Source organism: Aythya fuligula, chromosome 7 (assembly GCF_009819795.1).
Source record: "Aythya fuligula isolate bAytFul2 chromosome 7, bAytFul2.pri, whole genome shotgun sequence".
Lineage (NCBI taxonomy): Eukaryota > Metazoa > Chordata > Aves > Anseriformes > Anatidae > Aythya > Aythya fuligula.
This window is the reverse complement of record NC_045565.1, coordinates 29116135-29137458: the sequence shown is the minus strand read 5'-3', so window position 1 is coordinate 29137458 and position 21324 is coordinate 29116135. Positions and strand designations below refer to the sequence as shown.

Sequence of the window (21324 nt, the reverse complement as noted above, 5' to 3'; positions counted from 1 at the left end):
AAAGCCACATGTGACTGGCGTCCTGCTGTGTTTTGCTGTACAAGGAAATTGTCGAAACAGCATGGAAAACAGCTGCTCTTTCATATTGAGAAGGAAATGCAATCAGCGACTGCAATGAATGCTTGCGGTGCCATTGGCTTCAGGAGGGGGTGGCTGAGCTCTAAAAGCAGGAGAAATTGAAATTCTGAAGAGGCATCAGGAGAGAAGGCAGTCCCCTTGAAACGTCATCCAGTTTAGAGGGGGGTGAAACGTAAACTTGATCCTTATTGCCTCTGAGCCCTTCTCGTCTTTTTCTGGAATTCTTCAATCGTCCTTTCTTGCCTTGGCTTTAAAACAATATTCTCTGTTGTTTTAAAACTTACTTGATTTGGTATGGTTGACAGATGTTTATTAGGATTGCAAAGTTCAGTATTTCAAAGTGTTGAGAAGAGGACTGAGGAACCAAACAGAGAGAATGGTTTCTTTGGTCCTAATTAATAGGTATGTTGCTTATCGTTTCCCTAGGCTAATATTGAATTTCCTGAAGCTGGCTTTTTAAAGAGGTATGGAAAAAAGCAAGTTCTTTTCTGGCTAGGCTCTGTTGTTATTAGGTAAAAGGCAGTGTGTTAAATCAGTAGTCCTTATGGATAGCTTACCTTCAGACTATAGACTGAGACCCTGCTGCCTCCAGCTGAAACAAAAATCTCATCAGAAACAAAACAGTCTCAGAAGAGTAGAGATGTAGAAGAAAATGATCCTGTCTTCAAGAAGCACACGGAACACTGATGTTTTTAATGTGCAAACGTTACATAATACCTCTTATTAATTAACAGAAGTCCGTCTTCTTTAGAGCTCTCAGTTGACTCATTCAGGTCTGCAAAAGATCAACTTTTTTTTTCCCTGTTTGTTTTTTTGCCCTCAGGGGTTTTGGAGAAGCTCCGTAGGAGGATCAGGTTAGAGAACAGCAGTGCCTCACCATCCTCGTGAATGGGGTTCTTCAGTATACAGAGGTCAGGCAGACAGAAACGCCTTGGTTGGAGTTTCACAACCCTGGTGTATGTTCTGGAAAGAACATTTGAAAACAGCCTTTGATTGCCAATATGCTGGTATCTTCGATGCCAAATAAGCCAAGACCAGTAGCTTACTAATTTGATTGCATGACACTACAGCTTTGTAAGAAGGACTGTCCGTGCTCTAATTTTTATTGTATGCATGAAACTTCTAACTGGTTAACGATGGAGACCTGTCATAGAATATATGCTTTGTCCAGGCTGTGATCTCAGTCATCAATGGGATTTCTTCTCCTCCCTTAAAGCATTCTGCTCTGCACAGGTGAGAAAGTGAATGCAAATGAGGCGGCAGTGGTGACTAAACTGGCTGCTATTCGCCTTTTTGAGCAGAATTGAACACGCGATGCTAAAATCCTGAATGGCTATGCTGGTGTTGTTGGTGGTATTGCAGCAGTTGCTGAGCAGTGTAGGTGAGACCCGCTTTCCTTACTTAGAAGAGTAGGAGTTGTGTGCTGAAGAGGCTTGCCCACAGAAGATTGTGGGTCTGTGCATAATCCCGTATGTCTCACTTGAAGCTCAAGGTAAAAGGGACGCTTTGCTCCTATGTGGTTTTCCCTGAGACACGGGCTTCTGACCTTGGGGCTAGAATGACAAAAAAATGCAATACTCTGAGTACCTGATGCCTCGTGTTATGGGGAACAAGTCCAGTCCCACTTGTTAAACCTTAACTGATAAACTTTATTTTGGAGTTGTGCCGTTACTTGGCTCTGTGTGCGGAGTTAATGTGATCGTGATACTAACCGCTTGCAAGACACGGGTAGGAAACCTGGTGATGCCATGAAGGAATTCATACGGTGTTGCTCAACTGTTTGACTTGTGACATAAGCAAAGAAAAAGCAACGTTAAAGTATGAGTAAGCCTCGTCTTCTACAGCACTTGACTCACGTTGAAAAAATTGATAGCGATGATGAGCTTTGCACCTTAGGACTGCCGTGGGGCTATGCAATCAGTGCGTGTGTATAAAGTAAGATTAAAAAAAAAGAGAAAAGCAAGCTAAAGTATTAAACCGAGACAAGCAAGGAAATCTAGAGAGGATCTGTGTATGTGCACGCTTCCACGCCCTGCTCTCCCAGCACTTGCATCAATGCAGGTCTTTGTGTGAGCTGAATCGGGAACTGTGTCGAGTTATGGCTGGGCTGGAGAGCTCGGCGTCCCAGCACGCAGCCGGCTTTACCTCTTGTGCGTGTCCTGTCTGCGCTGGTACCCCTGTAACCCTTTGTTTCGGCTAGCGTAGAGCTATATCCAGTCTTTGGTCTAGGGTGAAAATGAATTAATGTTGGGAGAGCTGGTGTAGGTGGTGCTCGGGTGGTTTTCTTCTGCTTCCTACATGTGCCATCTACATACAAGGCCATCATTGTACGAGGCCTCTTGGCCTTCCTCTCTGTTCTGTATGGCATGCAGGCAGTAGTTAGGAACTGAATCTCCTCTGAAGCTGTTCTTGGCTGAAATCTTTGATCTGCCCCTCTACATAACAGCGATACGGTAGAGATACTTCTCATATCTGGTTTTGTAAACCAGAATTTATTTCAGTGAATCATCTTTTCCTTAGAATTTCCAGTTGAAAACAATTATCTCTTGGAGTTGATTTTCCCTCTTTTGCAGTGTTACCTGGAGACGCACTGTTTAGACTGGGAAAATGATTGTAGACGGAGTTCTTGTGAAAGATGCTGTGCCCAGTACAGGTACGCTGGCTGCTAACTGGAAACAACAGGGAAGTTGGCTTTGCTAATCAGTGTGATGAGCAGTAGACAATAGCTGAAGATATTTGCTTTAGGGAAATAATTAAAACAAACAAAAAAAACATACGTGACTTGGACAAAGATAGGTTTGGTCTGTTCAGATTAGTCTAGGTGAAAGTATTACTAGGATTACACTGCAGCTGTCTGCTAACACAAGCTGTAAAATTTTTCTTCCGTTTTATTTTTAGTCATACTGTCACAAAACTTTTAACGAGAGTTCTTGTGATGACAGGTTGGCACTCAATTAGTGCTGACTAATTATCCAAATTAAACAATTGTTGTCTAGTAAAGATGTGAAAAGTTCTTGAAGAGCTGCATCGGAGCTTTTAAAATGAGCAGCGCTACTATATGAAGGGAAAAAATTGTCCTGCCACAGCATCAGTTATTTCCTTAGCAGTCTGCTTGGAGATTCATTCTGTGTATGAGAGCACACGAGCTGTCCTACGGCTTCGTTTCTTACCCAAGTGTAATAGATTGGAAATTAAACCCAAACTAAAAAGAAATAGCAATTTTTGGGATTCTGAGAGTTGTCTGGTTGCTAATGGTGACTTTAATGTCTTTGTTTTAGGGTTATCTGGTTAAAGAAAGTAGCACTTACTATTCTGTTGGGATACAGTAATAGGGGGGTGTCCCTGCCCACGACAAAAGATTTTCTGGTGAGTCTGGTGGCTATTACTTTGGGATGGTGCCATCTTGAAAAACAAACTAAATAATAACAGCAGCTATTTTGTAAGCTCTTGGTCCAGCGAAGAGTTTAAGAACGGATCATGAAGCAAGGATCTCTAATCCCAGGGCAGAGAGCTGCTCTGGAGCAGTTTCAAGGGGCCTGTCCTGTAGGTAGGGGTTTTCTCTCCACATCCTGTGTGGAGGTGAGCAGTGTTTCTGTATCTAGATACAGCACAGGCTGCAGTTTCAGCGTGACTGTATGAATCCCTCTGGAATGTGGGCTGCTGGTGGTGGTGTCACCGGGTGTTTCTGCTCTCTGTTTGCCTGGTCATGGTGCTGAGGACCCCGCTGCCTGGTGGTGTCATCTGCTGATGAGCCACAGAGTGCTTCATCTTTTCTTTCCTTGTCCCACGCCTACTCCGAAACGCATCGTGCTGCTACTGCAGCTTTAGTCATTGGACTTCAGTCCACTGGTTGCAGGAAGTTTGAGTGCTCTGCTGTGACAGATAAGAGGAAAGAGGATGGCTGTGTAGGTTACATTGTACTTTAAAAACAAGCTTGTCTCGGATACTATAAAGCCTATCTAGATGCTTTTCACATTTCCAGAGGTGAAGAGCACGTGTGGTGGTAGCTGCTGATGTGAGAGCTGTGGTTGCCTGGGTTTGTGGATTGTATCCCTGCCTCCTTGGTGGAAAGGAGTTGCTGCTCTCTTTGCCAGAGGCGCTCCTCCAAGGTCTCATAATACAGCTATGAGGGGAGAACATCTATGCAAAGCTATTGCAAACCCCTCATTGTTGGAAGGAACAAACATAATTGGCTGCAACTGATCTCTACGTTGTTTAACACATGCCTGAATATGTCTGGTGTTTGGTGAGCTGCATTTATGGTGTTAACTTCTTGCTAACAGGACGGTTACTTCTCTTTCACTCCGAGGCACGTATCTCAGTGCTCTTCACTGCTTCTCAAAATCCCCTCTGGTTTGAGCAAGTCTTTGTTATTATGTACACACTCCTGAAGCGTTACTTCCTTTCTTCCCTTCCTTGTCCTGCTTCTCTACTGTATAGCTAAGCTCGGCAGCTTAAATACATTCTTTTTCTATTACAGCAGCAATTTTTGTCTCCTGGGACTGCCCTGAACATCCAGCCCATGTCCTGGCAGTGCCACGCTTCTGTCACTTCACTCTGTGTCTGGTAAAAGCCCAAATGTGATAGTTACTCGGTGACAAGATGCACATTTTCTTTTTTTTCCCATATTGCCAGTGATTTTTTCTCAACAGTCCAGCTTCAGGAAACGCTTCCCGTACTTCTGTCATCTAATGAGTCGTCAGATGTGTTTTGAAATTGCCTGAAGCCTCTTTGTTCTTCTCCGCTGTTTACAGCGTACATGAGGCATGGTTCAAACTCCCGGCTTCGTGAAATTGAATGCTGGCATTAACGGTGCATCTGCTTAGGAAGTCTTTGTAGTCCAGGGTCTAAAAGGATCGTGTTTGTGTTCCGTAAGATTGAAAAGGCAGGCGGTTTGAAATGGCATGATATTGAATTAAAATGCACCAGATTCTGAAGGCATGCCTGTAATAACAGGGGAGGGGAGGGTTTTGTGTTCCTGCTGAGAGCTGTGCAGGCAGTGGGAAGCACACAGGGAATTGCTTGCATCATGAATTAACTTCTGGTGGCTGGAAAGTAGCGGTGTTGGAACGGGGCTGAAGATTTCTGAGTGGGTAACTGGATGGACAGCTAAATGTGTCAAGAGCATCTTAAAAAGTAGGGTGTACGGTCTTTTTGGCAGAGGAAAAGGGAGGATCGAGTGTTGGAGAACCTGCTTTTTTTGTGCTCAGTGACTGGCCCCTGAAATGAGAATTTATTGTTAAAGCACGTATGGGAATGAAGGACTGCTGCTGGTTTTCCTCCCTCTGCCTTCCCACCTGTATTGCTGCATCTTCTTGCGCTTTTGAATTGGCGATAGGCAGAAAGGCGAAAGAAAAGCAGAGAGCAGGAGGGAGAAAAGCTGCAAGTTTGAGATGAATGTGATAGGTCTTAGCTCTCTGCTCATACAGAAAAATTCCTAAATCTTCAGAGTTCTTCTAGTGAAGGTGAACAGAGGAGTTAGTCTGGTGGTTCAGTGTAGCTATTGTTTGAAATACTTTTATTTGTACTCTGGTTTCTTGAGGTCTGCTTGTAGAAGCTGTCCCTTGCTGGCTTGTGTTCTGGCACCTGTGCATTCATCATCATCTCATAGTATATTTGGAAGCGTGATCCTTAAACAACAGTAATTACATTTATTTTTGTTACTGCATATGAAAATTAATTCTCAACCTAATTTTTTGGAATATATATCAGTATGAAAATCAGAATTTGAGTTGGAAGATGTATTAAAAGAGGTGACATCTTCTAACTGCTCATTGGCTTCTTATTGCCGCAGGTGATTGCTATGGTTGTAGATCAGGAACTAAATATTAATGGCTGATCACCTGCTTCCTTAAACAGTTATTTAATGTGGACTGGTAAATCTTGGATTAATAAACAGTCAAAGTACTGTTCAGAGATGATACTGCTGGCTTTTCTGGGAATTCCTTTTTCAGTTCCCTGTAAAAATAACATAATAAACAGGTACTGTGCTACCCTAATACATCATCACAGCAAGGGTATAGTACCATAATTAGACCTTTTTATTCCAGAAATCCAGCTAACATGCTGCAGTGTGGTGTTTACTCGTCTTGCAAGAACGAGAGCAAATCTTGCGTGATAAAGAGTTGCTCGACTCGTCCACTCAGCAGCTGGATCTCATAGGACGAGTTAAGACCTTGATCTTACTGGCTGGTACTTTACAGATCAGGTCTGTACTGTTAGGGTAGCTAAATATTAAACATTATTTGACTTAATTTTTAAGTCACTTTAAACCTTGAGATAGGCTACTTGCAGATAGTAGAACATAAAGGGATGTAATCCAAATAAATTCCAGCAACCTGTAAGTTTTTTCCTTTGTAAGTTTTACCATTACAAGCCTTAATTCTGCAAGCGTTTCCTTGTGCTCTCACCTCTTATCTACAGATAGCTGCCGAGGCCAGGGCTTAACAACGTGTTAGAGTGCCTGCTGCTGAAGGTAGCTACAAGGAATATTTTTTTTTCTTTTTTTGGTATTTTACAGGATCGTGTAGCAAGGCTTTTGATGCTCCTCCTGGATCAATACCTGTCTTGTATCAGTGCTTAGCCGAAGAGCTCGAGTGACTGTCACCTCTGTTCGTGTTTCTGCCGTTTGATTAGCAGTTTAGAGAGGATGCTTCTGTTCTGGTCCAAACACAGTGAGTGAAGAAACACTGCTGGTTTCCTGAGTCTTTGCTTTCTTTCATGTATGTGTCTGAGAGACACTCCCATAGAAAGTTGTGCTGGCCATTTGCTGTACCTGCAGGCCCCCAAAATCTTCCAGAGTTTGATTCCCATCAGTTTTGCTGCAGCAATTTGGCAGACAACCACATTTAAGTTACAGCAGTAGGAGAAAAGGCTGCAAACTGGCTCTGCCACAGCAGCAGAAACCTTATGGCCTGGCTGCAGGAAGCCTTCCCTGCACCATGCCAGTGCCCAGCAGGCTCCTGAGGTACCTGGGGGTGCTGGGGGTGCGAGGCAGGCACGCTGGGGCCGAGCTCCCCTCCCTGTGCTCACCTGACAGTTCCTACCCAGGAAGGTGCAGGCCTGCCCTGGTGGTTGGGCTGGGGCATAAGGAAGTGGTACCGCAACTTAATTATTTCCCTGACCTTTGGAAGAGTCGTTTAGGGTAGGTAGGGTGATAGAAAGTGTAGTTGGAACCTGGAAAAAGATCGAGCTGCTGTCAAGTATGTGTCAGGTGTATTTGGGACCTGCTGTATTCGTATGCTTGATGTGAAACAAGGGAATATTATCATATTTTGTTTCAGCTGGCTGGGGTCAGGCTGGCAGTGTCAATCTTTTTAAGCTACTTTCACACACACAGTTCTGCTTACCAAGCAGGAGCCTTTTCTTTGCTGTTGTTACTGCAGTTTTCTGTCTGTGGCCTTACAAACGAGGTATCTGCTCTATTTACTTGCCTGGGGTGGACGTGACAAACTTTGGATATGCAAGAGACACGTTTGAATATTAAGGTGAATTTGCATTGACAGCTACTCCACCTGATTTCTGTGGCTGGATATTTCTGAAGATAAAATTCTGATCCTAGGATAAGATTTTATTTCTATTTTAAAACTAGTACGGTGCAGTGGCAGCAGGAGGAAAGAAAACATCTGTTCAGGGCAGGAACAGGTTGGGATCGATTTGGGCAGATAGATGTAGAATCCAGGATATTGGAATCGGGCTGGGAACATTCTTAATGTAGGAAATTACATTCTGGGCACCACTGAGATGTAGAGCAAGTCTGCAGGGAACACTGAATCCTCAGAATTTACTCTTCAAGCTTTAACAGATTTGTACAGACACTTCAAACTCCCTGTGTGTCTCCAATATTAATTCAGTCTTATTTACAGAAGGAAGTAACGCAGCAACGTGAAAAATCAGTGTTCTTCCCAAAGAACAGCCTAACAGACCTTTATTTTCCACTTGTTGCTCTTGTGTGAGGAAAAATACCATCCACTTTGCTGACTGGCCTTGAGGTTTAGGTGTGGTAACCGATGTGGAAGCTCCCAGATCTGCTTTTACCACTTCTTCTCCTGTGGGAGTTAACTGCAGCCTCTGGGCTGCGATGGGCAGCTCTGAGGCAGCAATACATCAAACAGCTTCACATCTTGGGGGGGGTTATAACACTTTCTAAAGTACTTTAGAAAAGGCTTAAATTGAGCCAAAATTTCCCTCTGATCATTCCAGAGAAAGTCTCAGCAAGGACTTAAGCTGCAGGAACTGCTATGGAAAAAGTTGCACCTCAGCTTTATCCTAACAGCCTTTTTTTTCTTTTTTTTTTTTTTTTTAACAGGCGTCTGCTGAGCGTGTGGATTGTAAGCTGCCCGTGACAAGATACTAGGAGGTGAATTCCTGCCTTCCCTCTGAACAGAAGCATTGTTTGCAGATCTGACGGTTATTGACTGTGTTAAATGCACCAGTCTCAATCATTATTTTTAACAGCTTTTTAATTAAGTAGAAGCTGGCGTTCTGCTACTGTCGAGCTCAATGCTTTTTTTTGCAGCTGTATTCATTTTCTTTGCTTGCCAATTTAGATCTTAAGTAGGGGTTGTTCCATTTATTTTTTTAGACTAACACAAGAACATCTTGAACTTTGATTACTAGCAGTTATCAAAATGTAGATAGCTACCAAAAGAGCAGTTGTTTTGGCTGGACAAACTAAGCGGATGGATTCATTGGCTCTGGTATTGACCTAAACATAAATATTTGAAGCCAAGGGGGATCAGGAATTTTATTCATGTCAGAGAAGATTTGCTTGTGAACTGGGAATCCTTGTTAAAGTTTCACAGTGTATGTTGTGTAACAAGTCTGCCATTCACCACCTCTTTCTGATTTGTAGCTTTAGGTACGGTTTGTCTTCTGGTTCCTATTGACTTGTACTGTTTTAGAGACTGTGGTGTTTAGTTTTTTGTTTTGAAACCAAAAAGGAAAAGAGGTGTGTTTGTTACTTAAAGAGATAGAATTGTCATTGGCTGATTTGTTACTGTTGCCATAGCATGTTCTCTTTCATACACAGCCTTAGGTTTAGTTTCCCTTTCTGTTTTCCTCCTAGAGATTACCTGGCAGTGTTTTCAGGTGGGTCTTTTTTGATAGTATTTTCTGATAGAAACAGCTGAGCTGAGGCGACCTTTTTTTTTTTTCCTTCTCTGTTGTTTTTTTTTAATACCTATTGGTGCGTAGTGGTAGCAATTAGTCACAGACATAATGGGATTCGTGCATCCCTCTGTTTTAACAGGGTAAGCCATGGGACTAAGTGTTGGTTAATAAGGCAGGGACTTTGGAGGAGTTGAGCCAAGTGGCACAGAGGGCTTCCTCTCGGTCTGAGTTCAAGTGCAGAGTCTGGAGCGTGTAGCTGAACAACTCCAATTGTGTGAAATGGGTGAGAAAAAGCTAAACAAATGAGAAGGCTGAATGAAATGAGAAGTATGAAAACATGCCTGATATTGCAAGATGGCAGAGTTACTGCTTCCTTTGAGATAATTGTTGGAAAAGCAAAGCTGAATTCCTAAATGAAAAAATTGACTTCTGTTTATAAATAGTCTAATTTATCCAGTACGGGCGGCAGGGTTACATCCAAAAGTTATGACTGCTGTAATGAATTTCCCCTAATGGACAGGGTATGATAAGAGCTTCTTGTGCTCGATAAAAATGCCAGCAGGCTTTGCAGACACCTGACCATCTGGGAGTCCTGAAAAAGAAGATCCAACTTCATATCCAGGCTGTTCCATAAATGTTCTAGCTATTTGGATCACAGTACGGTGTCCTTCTAGAAGAACACTTTCTGCATAGCTTTTCAACTCCTCAAATGTTTGCTCTGCAAGCTACTTTGGGAGAGCAAATCTGCCTCAGACCATCTGTGCTCATCCAGCAAGAGATTTCTGCTGCTTGCTAGCAGATGGGAGAAGAGAATCTCACCCTCAGCCCCCTTTTTCTTTTGGGTTGCTGGGTACGGATACGTTTTGTTGTATGGGTAATAGGTGAGGACGTGACAGTAAGGAAGTATTTTCTCCCTGGCTGGGTGAGGGAGTTGCCCTGTGTTATAAAAAGGAGTGAGTGAAGGCACATTGTTACTTTCAAATCGTGTGGGGGACAATGAAAGCTAAAAAGCACACGATTCTTAGGTGTTTTTGTTATATCTGAAATGTTTTTCAGAGGTGATTACTTGAACTTTTTCTGGTTTAAAATCAGAATTTTTAATCCTAAAAAAAATCTCTTTTTTTGATTGCGTTGGCATTTACTGTCCCACTCCTTCGTGTTTGCTTTCCTTGATTTATCACCCTCCTTCAGAAAAACTCAGAGAATTGATGTAAAAGGCTGGAAAAACAACAAACTCTGCATAGCTTCTGTATCTAGATATTTTTGCCCTTTGAATTTTACTTTCCAGTAGGCTTTCTTTCCTCTTTCTTAATCTTTAATTTTGATTTTGAATATAATACGTTGTCTAATATGAATTCTATTACCTTTCTGAAGGAAAATGATGGAGGAATATGTCCCAGAAACACAAGGCACGCCGGAGCCAGTCAATCTGTCGGGCAATGCCTCTTCCACGTGCCCAGAAAACAGGAGGACAGATGAAACACCTGGAGCAAAGGACTGCTCAAGCGTTGCTTGTGCTGGAGCTGGTGTCCTGGACATGGAATCGAAGTTGTTGCCCTCAGCCCAGGATCCATCAGCCACTGACCTGAGCAGCGGTGGGGGCCTGGCAGAAAGACGGGAGCAGCAGCCAGCGCTTGACGACAGCGGAGGGGCGGACTGCGCTGCCAGTACCTGCTCTGAAAGTAAGGTCGAGGGCTCCACGAAGCCAGGGCGTTTATCTAGCGAAGAATTTGAACAAGATCCAAAAACTAATCAGGCCGAACAATCATTAATGGAAATACTGAAGGAGCTAAGGGAGGAATCTGACTTTGTGAAAAAATCCAGTGATAAAATCTACACGGAAAGCCCTTATGACACAGACTGCACAAAGAAGCTTATTTCCACGATGCATCAGACTTCCTCGCAGGACGATTTGCTGAAGGAAATAGAGTCTGAACTCCTATCTACAGATTTTTCCAAAGAACACAAATGTCCAAACGGTGTGAGGAAAGGTGAACATGCCTTGGCTGTGTTTGAAAAATGCGTGCAAGATAAATACCTGGAGCAGGAGCAAACTATAAAAAAGTGAGTATTTTAGTATTCTCATTACGGCTATGGAGGTGTGTACTGAAAAGTTTCAGATGTGTATTACGTGAACACAACATTGTGGTATGAAACAAATAATGTCTTGTGAGTTGTTTTAAGGACAGATGAAGAACTTCCTTAAAAAAAGGTCAGTAAATGAGGAATTATTATTACGTGTGGAATGCACTTTTAAATAAAAATGTGTGCTCAGATCTCTGAATTCTTGTGGGATTTGGCAGGAACTGAATGGCCAACTGTTCAGTCGAATAGCTTGCCAGAGCCTAGAATTACTTATATCACCATCGCTTTTACAGTATTTAAAAATAGTCCAAGATTCATTCTGTCTCTGTATGTCTTCGAAGAAATGAACCATTGTAATTACAAACTCTCACTAGTTGTGTTTGATTTGAGTTTGAAGTTGCTTCTTGTTTGTGCAATATCATAATTCAGTCTTTTCTCATAATCCAGAAAGTTCTAGTTGGTTGAGAGCTGTTCTTTGTGTTTGAAATGGTACAGGAGGGCTTTTGAAATGCTTAAACTTTGCTGTATTCAGCTGGGCTTAGTAGTTCTACCATCTGCTACATGAAGCATGCTTGTCAAAAGCCAGTTCACTGATTGATTTTTATTTTTTTTGATTCTCCACTTGGCTTTTAGTGTTCTGTTACCTCTTCAAAAAGGTTTTTTATTAACGAAACATAGTGTGTAACTTTAATTTTATTCCTGTTTGCAGAGATGGAAATGAGTGCCCTGTTCTTCAGGACATCACAGGGAGGGAGAAACTCCCAAAAAGTAGAGTAGGGAAAGCATTCTCTTGCACCTCACTAGGTAACCTCTGACAAAATATAAACGTGAGGAAAGTGAGCTGATGACAGGAAGGCTTGGGTATGTGTGATTAGGCGTTTAGTAATTATGGAGGAGGAATGAGAATCTGAATGTAGTGGTGTGTAGATGGTTCTAACTCCAGAAAATGGTAGGTGAACAAGTCAGTTGGGTTTTACATGTTTGTTTACAGTAAATTCAAAGGCAGATCAGTATTTTCAACAGTGGACCAATTACTTAGATACAAATGTGTATGTAGATATATGTATTTATTACATATACACGCAGATTTGTTTTATATAAACATACCTTCAGTCTCTTTCTTTGCCAGCTGCACCCCTTTGAATTTTGGGTGCTCACCTCAAGAGTGCAAAGCTGCTGTGGAATACTTTTAGTCCAAAGGGCGTTCTGGGTTGGGCTGATTTTTGTCCCTTTGTTTATGATCAAAAGAATTTCCTGTAACGTTGCTCTGGAAGTAATCCAGCTGTCTTCTATGAGCAGATCTGTGCTAGGTAAGTGAGCAGCGATTGTGTGAATCTCAGCTCCCTTTGAGCATTTGTAATCTTGGAATATTCCTTGCTTCAGAACTGTTCTTTAACCTAAGCTTGCTTTCACTGGTGGTATTGAAGTTTTTGTAATTTGGAAGCCTTGTTTATTTAGGAAATACTTTTTGAAGGAGAGAAGCTGAAGATGAAAGTACGTATCTAAAAGGGTATTTAAATATCTTGTTCAGGTAAATACATACCGCACGCAAATTCGTGCGGTTGGTGGCCTAACTTGCCTAGGTGCTTTTGGAAATACCCGCTACCTAACTGTGTCTTTAACCATTTAAGTACATTTGAGACTCAGCAGCTCTGACAATATGACTTCTGAGTTTCACATATTGCACTGCTAGAAGGTCAGGCTAAATCTAGTATTGTCAAGGTGTCAGCTTCAACTCAGGCTTCAAACAGCTGCAAAAGAACAGACCGTAGCTAAACATTTTAACTTAGAAGGGCTACAAGCACGGATGCTGTTGTAGTTACGTGGAACCCAGATTTTCTAAGTCCTATTTCTTAGCAGGTTGTGGACTTGAAAGGCTGCTGTGAGAGTTTGTGCCAATCCAGGAAATGAACACACTGTCTGTGCTTTCAGAGCTTAGACTGGGGAGCTCTGTGATTGGAAGTTTCTGTGTACAAAAGTAACTTAAAATTGTTAACCTTTACAGAACTCACTGCTAGTTCTGGAGTAGCTTAGAGGCATGAAATATCTCACATCATCAGGGATGGTAGAAACCCCAAAATGCTGGAAGTAAGCAGTGTTCTCATCAGAAAGTTGCTGCTGGCTGGTTTAGAGTTAAGCTTCACAGGCACAATGTACTTTTTTTTGGTAAGGCTTTGGTGGAGTTCAGTAGTGTTCCTGGCTCTAATTGCAATAGGATTTACAGTCAAGAAGGAAGAAACATGTATCTCAAAATAAATAAATCAAAAATACAGTACTGAAGTACCTTACAGCTTGTTTCTTTTTCTTTACAGATTGATTAAAGAAAATAAAAAACATCAAGAACTGATTTTGGACATTTGCTCAGAAAAGGACAGCTTAAAAGATGAACTGAAAAAGCGAACAGAAACAGAAAAGCAGCACCTCAACATCATCAAACAGGTACAGACAACTGAACAGAAGTGGCAGCTGGTATCTCACCTGTACATGATGCCCCTGTTTAACAGAATGTGTGGTAGCGTAGGGGAGAAGGCAGGAGTGCCCATGCTTGTGTATGCTGAGTATTTTGTGAGGATAAATCCATTCTTCCATGCCAAGAAATGTTAACTGGCTGGAAGTGCTTAATGTCTATGGTTAAGTGATCTGAATTCAGAAATTCATTTTAGGTGTTCGAGCAGTTCCAGTTTGAGTTGCCTTGATAGGTGGGTTGGTTGTGTGTGCCAAGGTTGTCTTCCTGCCGGAGGCTGCGTATGCTAAAGGCCTTGTAGGCCTTTTTGCAAAATGGCAAAGTTCAGTCTCTTAGGATGATTTATTTCTTGTATGTAGGTAGAAGGGGAATCTTAGGAAAGTGTTTTATCATGACTCATTTTTTAAAAGTAATATTTATCTTCTGTTAACTACTGCATCTGGCAGTGAATGGCTGTAGTTGGACTTGTAAGTGCTAATGGTTAAGTGGAACACATATAAAGGTTAGAGCGTGTTAACTGTGGCCTTACACGCTATTTTGGTATTAGCAGTTCCTATATGCAGGCATTTGGCCAGTGAATGGTTCAGGACCATGACAGGCCAAAGAGGAGCATAGAGTTCGCAGTTGTGCAGGCTGGCTTTAGTGTGGGAGGGAAAGGTATCGCTTCGGGTGTCACTCGTGCTCTGTTACAACATTTTGTGAGGGAGGCACATGTTGGTTTCTAGTCCCACGAGTAAGATTGCAGATAAGGATGTTTGGAGGTGGTTTCAGAAATACTGCTGTGGTGTAACACTGGCAGTTTGGTAGCAGCTGGACTTGTGGGATACAATGAAGTGTGAAACACCTGAGTTGTTGGGTTTTGTTTTCTCATTTTTGAAGTGAGTGTTTTTAACGTGATGATTTCTGAATTAATGTGTCCTGGTAGCTTTCAAGGAAATGAAAGCTTGGTAGCACTCACAGTTGCAAGTAAAGTGGTTATATGCATGCTTGCACGTTTAAAAATAAATAAAAACAAATGTTTTGCATGCTAGGCAATGATTTGGCTTGCAAAACCGAAGAGGGTGTGATCAAATTCACTGTGTGGCAACAAGTGTTTTTGCTTTGTGTTGTGGCTTGGATTGCACAGAAGTGAGGTACTGACACCGGCATCTTTACACTTTTACACCCTTCTTCCCCACAAAGAAAGGCAGGCATCGGTGAAATGGCTTTGCCCTGTAATGAGAGCGTTGTCCTTAAGGCACAGTTTGAGGAGCCTTTGGGCAGCATCACAGCTTGTTGTCCTTGTGCGAGTGCTGCTTCCTCTTGGACTGCGCCTGTGTGGCTGCGCAGCGAGCCTGCCCGGGGAGGTGTTCCAGCTGGTGGTTATTCTTCAGCTGGATCAGGTCTCACCTAGTTCACTGGGTGCCTAAGGAAACGTGCCAGCACGGTGACTAAGCACCACCTTTGTATTTGCTGAGTTGTTTTTCAGTGAATTAATTCCCAGTCCAGTTCAGCACGGATGCGTGATGACTTTGCCAGCGCAGTGCAGGCTGGAGGTGGTGGCACAGGGGTAGCAGCAAAGAAAAGGGTGAAAGAAGCAACTTCAGCCAGCAGCCAGCTCTGCTCTGGCATCTCAGCATTTGCTGTCAATTTAATTTTTTTCTGTAATAAACTACCGTGCCTCCTGTTCTACTCCATTTGATGCAGTTGTCTCACTGAAGATGAAAATTGACATCTTTCATGCTTGTACTTGAGTACAAAGCTAGATGTTGATATGGATAGTTGCAGCTTGACAAGTGTAAAGTACAGGTAAAGATCTGTTGAAGCATATAATTTGTGTGAAATGTTCCTGCCTGTACAAAACATGATCAAAGTCTTATTTTTCCTATAATTATATCATAATGTTGTCTTCTAGCTAGAAGCAAGAATAGAAGAGCTTATTAAAGAAGTGAAAGCTGGTAAAGACAAACTTTTAACCCAAGATGCAGCAGCCAAAAATGCTATTCAACAGTTGCATAAAGAGATGGCCTATCGAATGGAACAGGTAAGACAGAAAACCTTTAATTACAGAACATTTCATGAATTAACTTGATCCCTGTAGGAAACATGCAGCCTGGTTTTGGCTCAGAAGCAGGGTAAAAGCTAGCAGCGGCTCTTACATACCCTAATTTATCAGATGAAATATTTTTCTCAAATACAGCACAAAGCTTTTATTTTTCTCTCGTATTACTGAGAGTTGAGATTTTTTTTTTTCCTTCCTAATACATTATGCCAAGTATTTTCTCTATGTGAACTCTAAAGCTCAGTTTCTGATTCTTTTTATTTTCTTAGATGAAACAAAATGTATTAATGCTGGGGTCGGGGGGAAGTCCATCTGAAAAATAAGCCACCGAATGGTGCTGAGGTTGGCACGTGGACAAGGGAAGACAGGATTGATACTGGGTTTTTGCAGAAGTATTTTGTGACTAAACCTTATCAAATACAACTCTTTCCTTCTGAAATAATCTGTATTCAGAATTACTTGTGGGGTGGTAATTCACGTGAGTGGTTTAGCTGTGAAGCTGCAGCTGCATAGATGCATTTACTGTTACAAGTAATTCCAGTTCAATCAATTGGGCTCTGGTGACACTTATGTGGGGATCTAATGCTAGGGTTTGCAGAACTGGTGCTATTGAGCCCTGCTTTGATATGCTTCCATATTGGATGTCTTTGGAGTAGTGTCTTACAAAAGCAAACCAGAATGAATCACCCTTGTATTTCATATTTAAATATTTTTCAAGGCAAATAAGAAATGTGAAGAAGCACGCCATGAAAAGGAAACAATGGTGATGAAATATGTCCGAGGGGAGAAAGAGTCACTTGACCTCCGAAAGGAAAAGGAGATACTTGAGAGAAGAGTGCGAGATGCAAACAAAGAAATTGAAAAGCATACTAATAAAATCAAACAGCTTTCTCAGGAAAAAGGAAGATTACACCAGCTCTATGAAACTAAGGTGCTCTGAGTATTGCTGTGTGACTTGAGTGAATGATGAAAAGCGCTATCAGAGCAAACTTAACAACACTTGTTTGCTAATGTACTTGGGGAAAGAAGAATGTTTTTGTTTTGTTTTGATGTATATCTGTGGAAAAAACCCTTTCCTCTGAGGGAGGGGGAAGTATTAACTGAGTTCTCGTTATCTTTTTCAAGTTCCGTTTAATATTTCCCTAATTTATTTTCTGTAATAAAAAAGAAAAGAGCACTTATTGCAGGTCCATGTTTTTTTGAGGGAGTTTCTAACTTTTTTTTTTTTGAATTTTTAAAAGGCTGTAATGGCATTAAGTTATTGCAGTCTTTATTGCAATTTTTCTGTCTTCATTCTCTTGTACTTATGAAAATTGGTAGTATGGCAATAGGATTTTTCAGGCCTGATTCAAATAAATAAGTAAATTGCCATTCAGTTTTAGAAGCCAGTAAAATTTCCATCAGGCTCCTAAATTACCCAGGTGTTTCTGTACTGTTTTGCAACTACTTCATGTGGAAGACCTGAAAATTGATGAAGTAGTAGGGTTCTTGCTGATTTGGGTCTCTTCTGATGAATTTTACTGTGCACAGTTGACAAAAGAAGCAGAAAAATACGATTTAAAGTCAGAAAAAATATGCTGCTGAAGCAAAAAATCACTTCAGTGTTTCTCACGTGAGCAGGAAGTGGGAACGTGGCTTCAGGTTTGCTAAACAAAAGTTAACCTACTAAAAAACCTCAGAACACCTCATGATTACACTAGAGCCTTGCAGGAACCGTACTGCCCTCACACGGTGCTTCAGTAAACCTATATTTAGCAGTTGATTCTATCATTTCAGAAGCAGTTTGGAGGTGTGGGTTGATGCTCTGTCTGTGGATGCTGGTACAGAAGTTTGGGCCAGCAGTGTCCTTTTCTTAATGTCCTGACTTGATGCTGACTTACAGGCTGGTGGTTTGACCTACGTATGTTGTTGCTGCCAGTGCTCACCCTGCACGTTTATAGCTGGTATTACCGTTCTGTCAGTGTCGGGACTTCTCTCTGTAGCCTTGTGTAATACATAACTACTGTTTGAACCTGTGTTTCCTCATCCTGTTGCCAAAAAAAAACAAAAAAGGGCCTGTGCAGCTTACTCAGGAGATTTTTATTGTAGACCAGAGCTCTATTTTGTGTGTTGCAAGAAGCACTGGATGATTTATATCCATAAAATAAAATTTATGATTTTTTTTTTTTAGGATGCTGAAGCCACTCGACTCAACAAAGAAATAGAAAAACTGAAAGAAGAAATCAATTCTCATGTTATCAAAGTGAAATGGGCTCAGAACAAATTGAAAACTGAAATGGATTCGCACAGGGTTAGTAAAACGCTACCATGACATTAGACTACAGTCAGAGGAATGTAGTTGCGATACTGTTCTCTCTTTAAATAGTACTAAAATCTATTCTTAAAGTGTTCTGAATTTGAACACCTGCCGCAGAAGTTGGAATAGTGCTTTTAGATACTGTTACTGAGCTGGTAATGATAAAAGGATGCGAGGAGGGAAATGCAGAGGGTTCTGTTTAATCTGATCATCAACTTTTATTTGGATTTTGTATGATAGATTTAACTGTCTTTTTAATTCAGTTTTTCTGTGATAGATTTAATGTGATCTATCATCTACGGCACATAACCAAGGAGTCCTTTTTTTGTGATTTTGGAACAAACAAAATTACATAAAGTACTAGCTGAAGGGAAGTAAGAAGGGAAAAAATACCAGACATTTTTGTTGTTGGTTCTTTTCAAACTGAAGTAGGAAACTTCTGTCATAAAAATTGTTTTTTTTTCTAAATGATGTTATGTAAGTAGGTTTAACCCGTTATTCATTCCTGTTTCTGTAGGAATCAAAAGAGCGCCTCAAAGATGCAACAACAAAATTAACTCAAGCAAAAGAAGAAACAGACCAGATAAGGAAAAACTGTCAAGAAATGATAAAAACCTATCAGGTAAACACTTTCTCAGGAGGTGGAATTAGTGTCCAGGATCTTATTTTACACCTCTCGCCCCCCCCATTTCTATCTTAAGCCATAATAGGGAAGAATTATCCTGTGTGAGCTACAATGTTGAGATGATCAATCACTGATTGCTTTGCTTGGAAAGTTGATAATCAGAAAGGAAAAAGTTTGTCTTGATTAGCATCTGGTGTGCAACTCTGTCTTCACCTTTTCAGAATTATTGGATACATGCCTATAGGAAAGTTCTTCAGTGATGTGAAAAGCTGTATAGGTGCTCATAAAACTCTCCTTGTATCTTCTATCCTTTTAGGAGTCGGAAGAAATTAAATCAAATGAATTGGATGCAAAGCTCAGAGTAACTAAAGGAGAACTAGAAAAACAAATGCAGGAGAAGTCTGATCATCTGGAGGTAAGTATTTGGTGTATGGAGGCAGCACAGTTGCCTGGCTACCAGTTAACCTGGTAGTTATGAATGCTACGAGTTTCTAACTTGAGATTTTTTTTAATCTGCTTATAGTTCTTGCCAAACATTTTTCTTCTTGCCCTAATACTCCATTCCAGGTGTCTGCCTCCAACTCTGCTTATGGGAGGATGTTTTTAGATACTACCCTGGACTAATTTCTTAAAAACAGAATTGTTCTCATTGTATCATGCTTTTCCCATAATTGCTCTTTCATTTATCAGTGTGAATGTTTTCATAATTTAGAGTGCAAATTCTAAGGCAAGGCTGTCTTTCTTTGACCAGTATTTCGCTAAGCTATGAGTCGGGGATAGCTTCCATTCTCTGTAGAAATTTGTTATCCCAAAAACTAGATTCTCTGATGAGTACCTGCTCACGTGTGCATGTTTCATCTTCAGTTAAGCAAGTGTCAGAACGTAGAACTTTCCCCAGGGGCTGTTGTGATGTCAATTTGTACAACTAAAACTGAAATGTGCAATCCTATTTCTGTCCTTGCTTCTTTAAAAAAAAAAAAAAAATCTAGCTTTTTTCCCCCTAGGCTTTTGCTTTTGTTTGTGGTGGCTGTTTACCAATCTCTATATAAGCGAAACAAACCTTTAAAGTACCTGTTTTATTTTAAGCCCAGCCCTCTCAGCTGTTTTGTTGGCCTGCATTCGCCTAGATTTTTTTGATATCCTAGGGAATGCCAGTGTCAATGTAGATTTCTTAATGAACTTCTCGCTCTTTAAAAAGGTGCATCATGCAAAAATAAAAGAACTGGAAGACTTGAAGAGAACATTTAAAGAAGGCATGGATGAACTTCGAACACTGAGGACAAAGGTAACGTGTTGGATTGTAGGAGAGCACAACGCGTAGTATTGGCTTTTGGAATAAGACTATATTCAATTTTTTGTTTGTAATTTTAGTTCTTTGAATAAATACTGTGATTAGAGACTGGCTTGCATGAGATCAGAAGGAGCACATAACTGACTCTGGGTAACCTTTCTTAGTGAATCAGTAGATCCATAGTACAATGTTTTGTTCTATGTTATGCAACTCATTTGACTGAAAAGTTAGGAGAAACATATTTAGTGAAGATCTCCTGAGTTTAGTAACTTTGGAAAATGAAAAATATCTGTAAACATTTCTTGTCTGTGAAGCTAGGTTTGTAGACATCACACATTTGATGTCTGTTAAGGAGGTTATGCTATCTGTAACTTCTGAACTGTCTGTAAATTAGCCTGCTGTTCCTTCAACCCAGATCTCAGTAGGGCCTTAGAAAAATGGATGAAGACATGACTGTATTTGGTTTTGTAATTGGAAAAAAGATGTCTTTGAAGTCTTTGAATCCTGGTGCATTAGTTTGAGTCTTTGGACAAGACTAATGTTAATCACACTTGCATAATTTGGTATTTTTTGCATGTACTATTTTATCTATTTTTTCTGACTGTGTTTTGTGTGAAAAACAGGATATTACCACTCTGAGCTAAAATCATCAAAAAGTAATAAAAATGTTTTGTACAAAACGTTAGACATCTGATCAGAAGATCAGAATAATTCATCTCCGAAGCTTGGGGAAATAAATAGTTTGATTTTTCTGATTCAGGTGAAGTGTCTAGAGGATGAGCGCTTAAGAACAGAAGATGAGTTATCCAAGTATAAAGAGATCATTAACAGACAGAAGACTGAAATTCAGAGTTTGCTGGACAAAGTCAAAACTGTCGATCGTCTGCAGGATCAACATCAGAGGTACAGCTATGCACTTTGAGGAATGATGTGACAGATTTTCTGGTATTTGGAAAGTTTTTCTTTATTGAAATTACAAAATGCTTTAAAACATCAATAACATGCAGAATCCTTGTCCTAATTTAAGTGTTTATTTCTATGGTGAATCAATCTCACTAGTAATAGAGATGACCTTAATAGCTTTTAATAAAATTAATGGATTTAGTCTCGTAAATCTAACCAAAGTGTTCACTTTTAAGTGTACCCTATAAGAAGTTATGTCTTGTAGAAGCCTGCCCGCTGTTTGCTTTATTGAAAGATCCATCACTTCAAAAGTGTGATGGATGGATTAAAGTATTTAACAGAAAAGGTTTTATATCTTTGATAGGTGCCATATGCAGATAGTTGGGAGCACTTGTATTTCTGATGGATTAGTACTCATTCTGCTGTCCAA

At 40.8% G+C, this 21324-nt stretch overlaps 1 protein-coding gene across 3 annotated transcripts in view; it reads left to right on the top strand.

Annotated features, from left to right (window-relative positions):
- CCDC186 (coiled-coil domain containing 186) overlaps nucleotides 1-21324 on the top strand; it is a 29799-nt gene that overhangs the window by 680 nt on the left and 7795 nt on the right. The window contains exons 2-12 of one of the 3 annotated variants that reach the window (XM_032191085.1): nucleotides 6599-6752; nucleotides 8387-8437; nucleotides 10564-11253; nucleotides 13587-13713; nucleotides 15633-15761; nucleotides 16498-16710; nucleotides 17950-18069; nucleotides 18593-18697; nucleotides 19017-19115; nucleotides 19899-19985; nucleotides 20752-20894. In XM_032191085.1, the coding sequence (XP_032046976.1) occupies nucleotides 10568-11253; nucleotides 13587-13713; nucleotides 15633-15761; nucleotides 16498-16710; nucleotides 17950-18069; nucleotides 18593-18697; nucleotides 19017-19115; nucleotides 19899-19985; nucleotides 20752-20894 (1709 nt within the window). In that variant the 5' untranslated portion in view covers nucleotides 6599-6752; nucleotides 8387-8437; nucleotides 10564-10567. The remainder of the gene's footprint in view (nucleotides 1-6598; nucleotides 6753-8386; nucleotides 8438-10563; nucleotides 11254-13586; nucleotides 13714-15632; nucleotides 15762-16497; nucleotides 16711-17949; nucleotides 18070-18592; nucleotides 18698-19016; nucleotides 19116-19898; nucleotides 19986-20751; nucleotides 20895-21324) is intronic. The other 2 variants (XM_032191087.1, XM_032191088.1) reach the window with 2 other exon arrangements.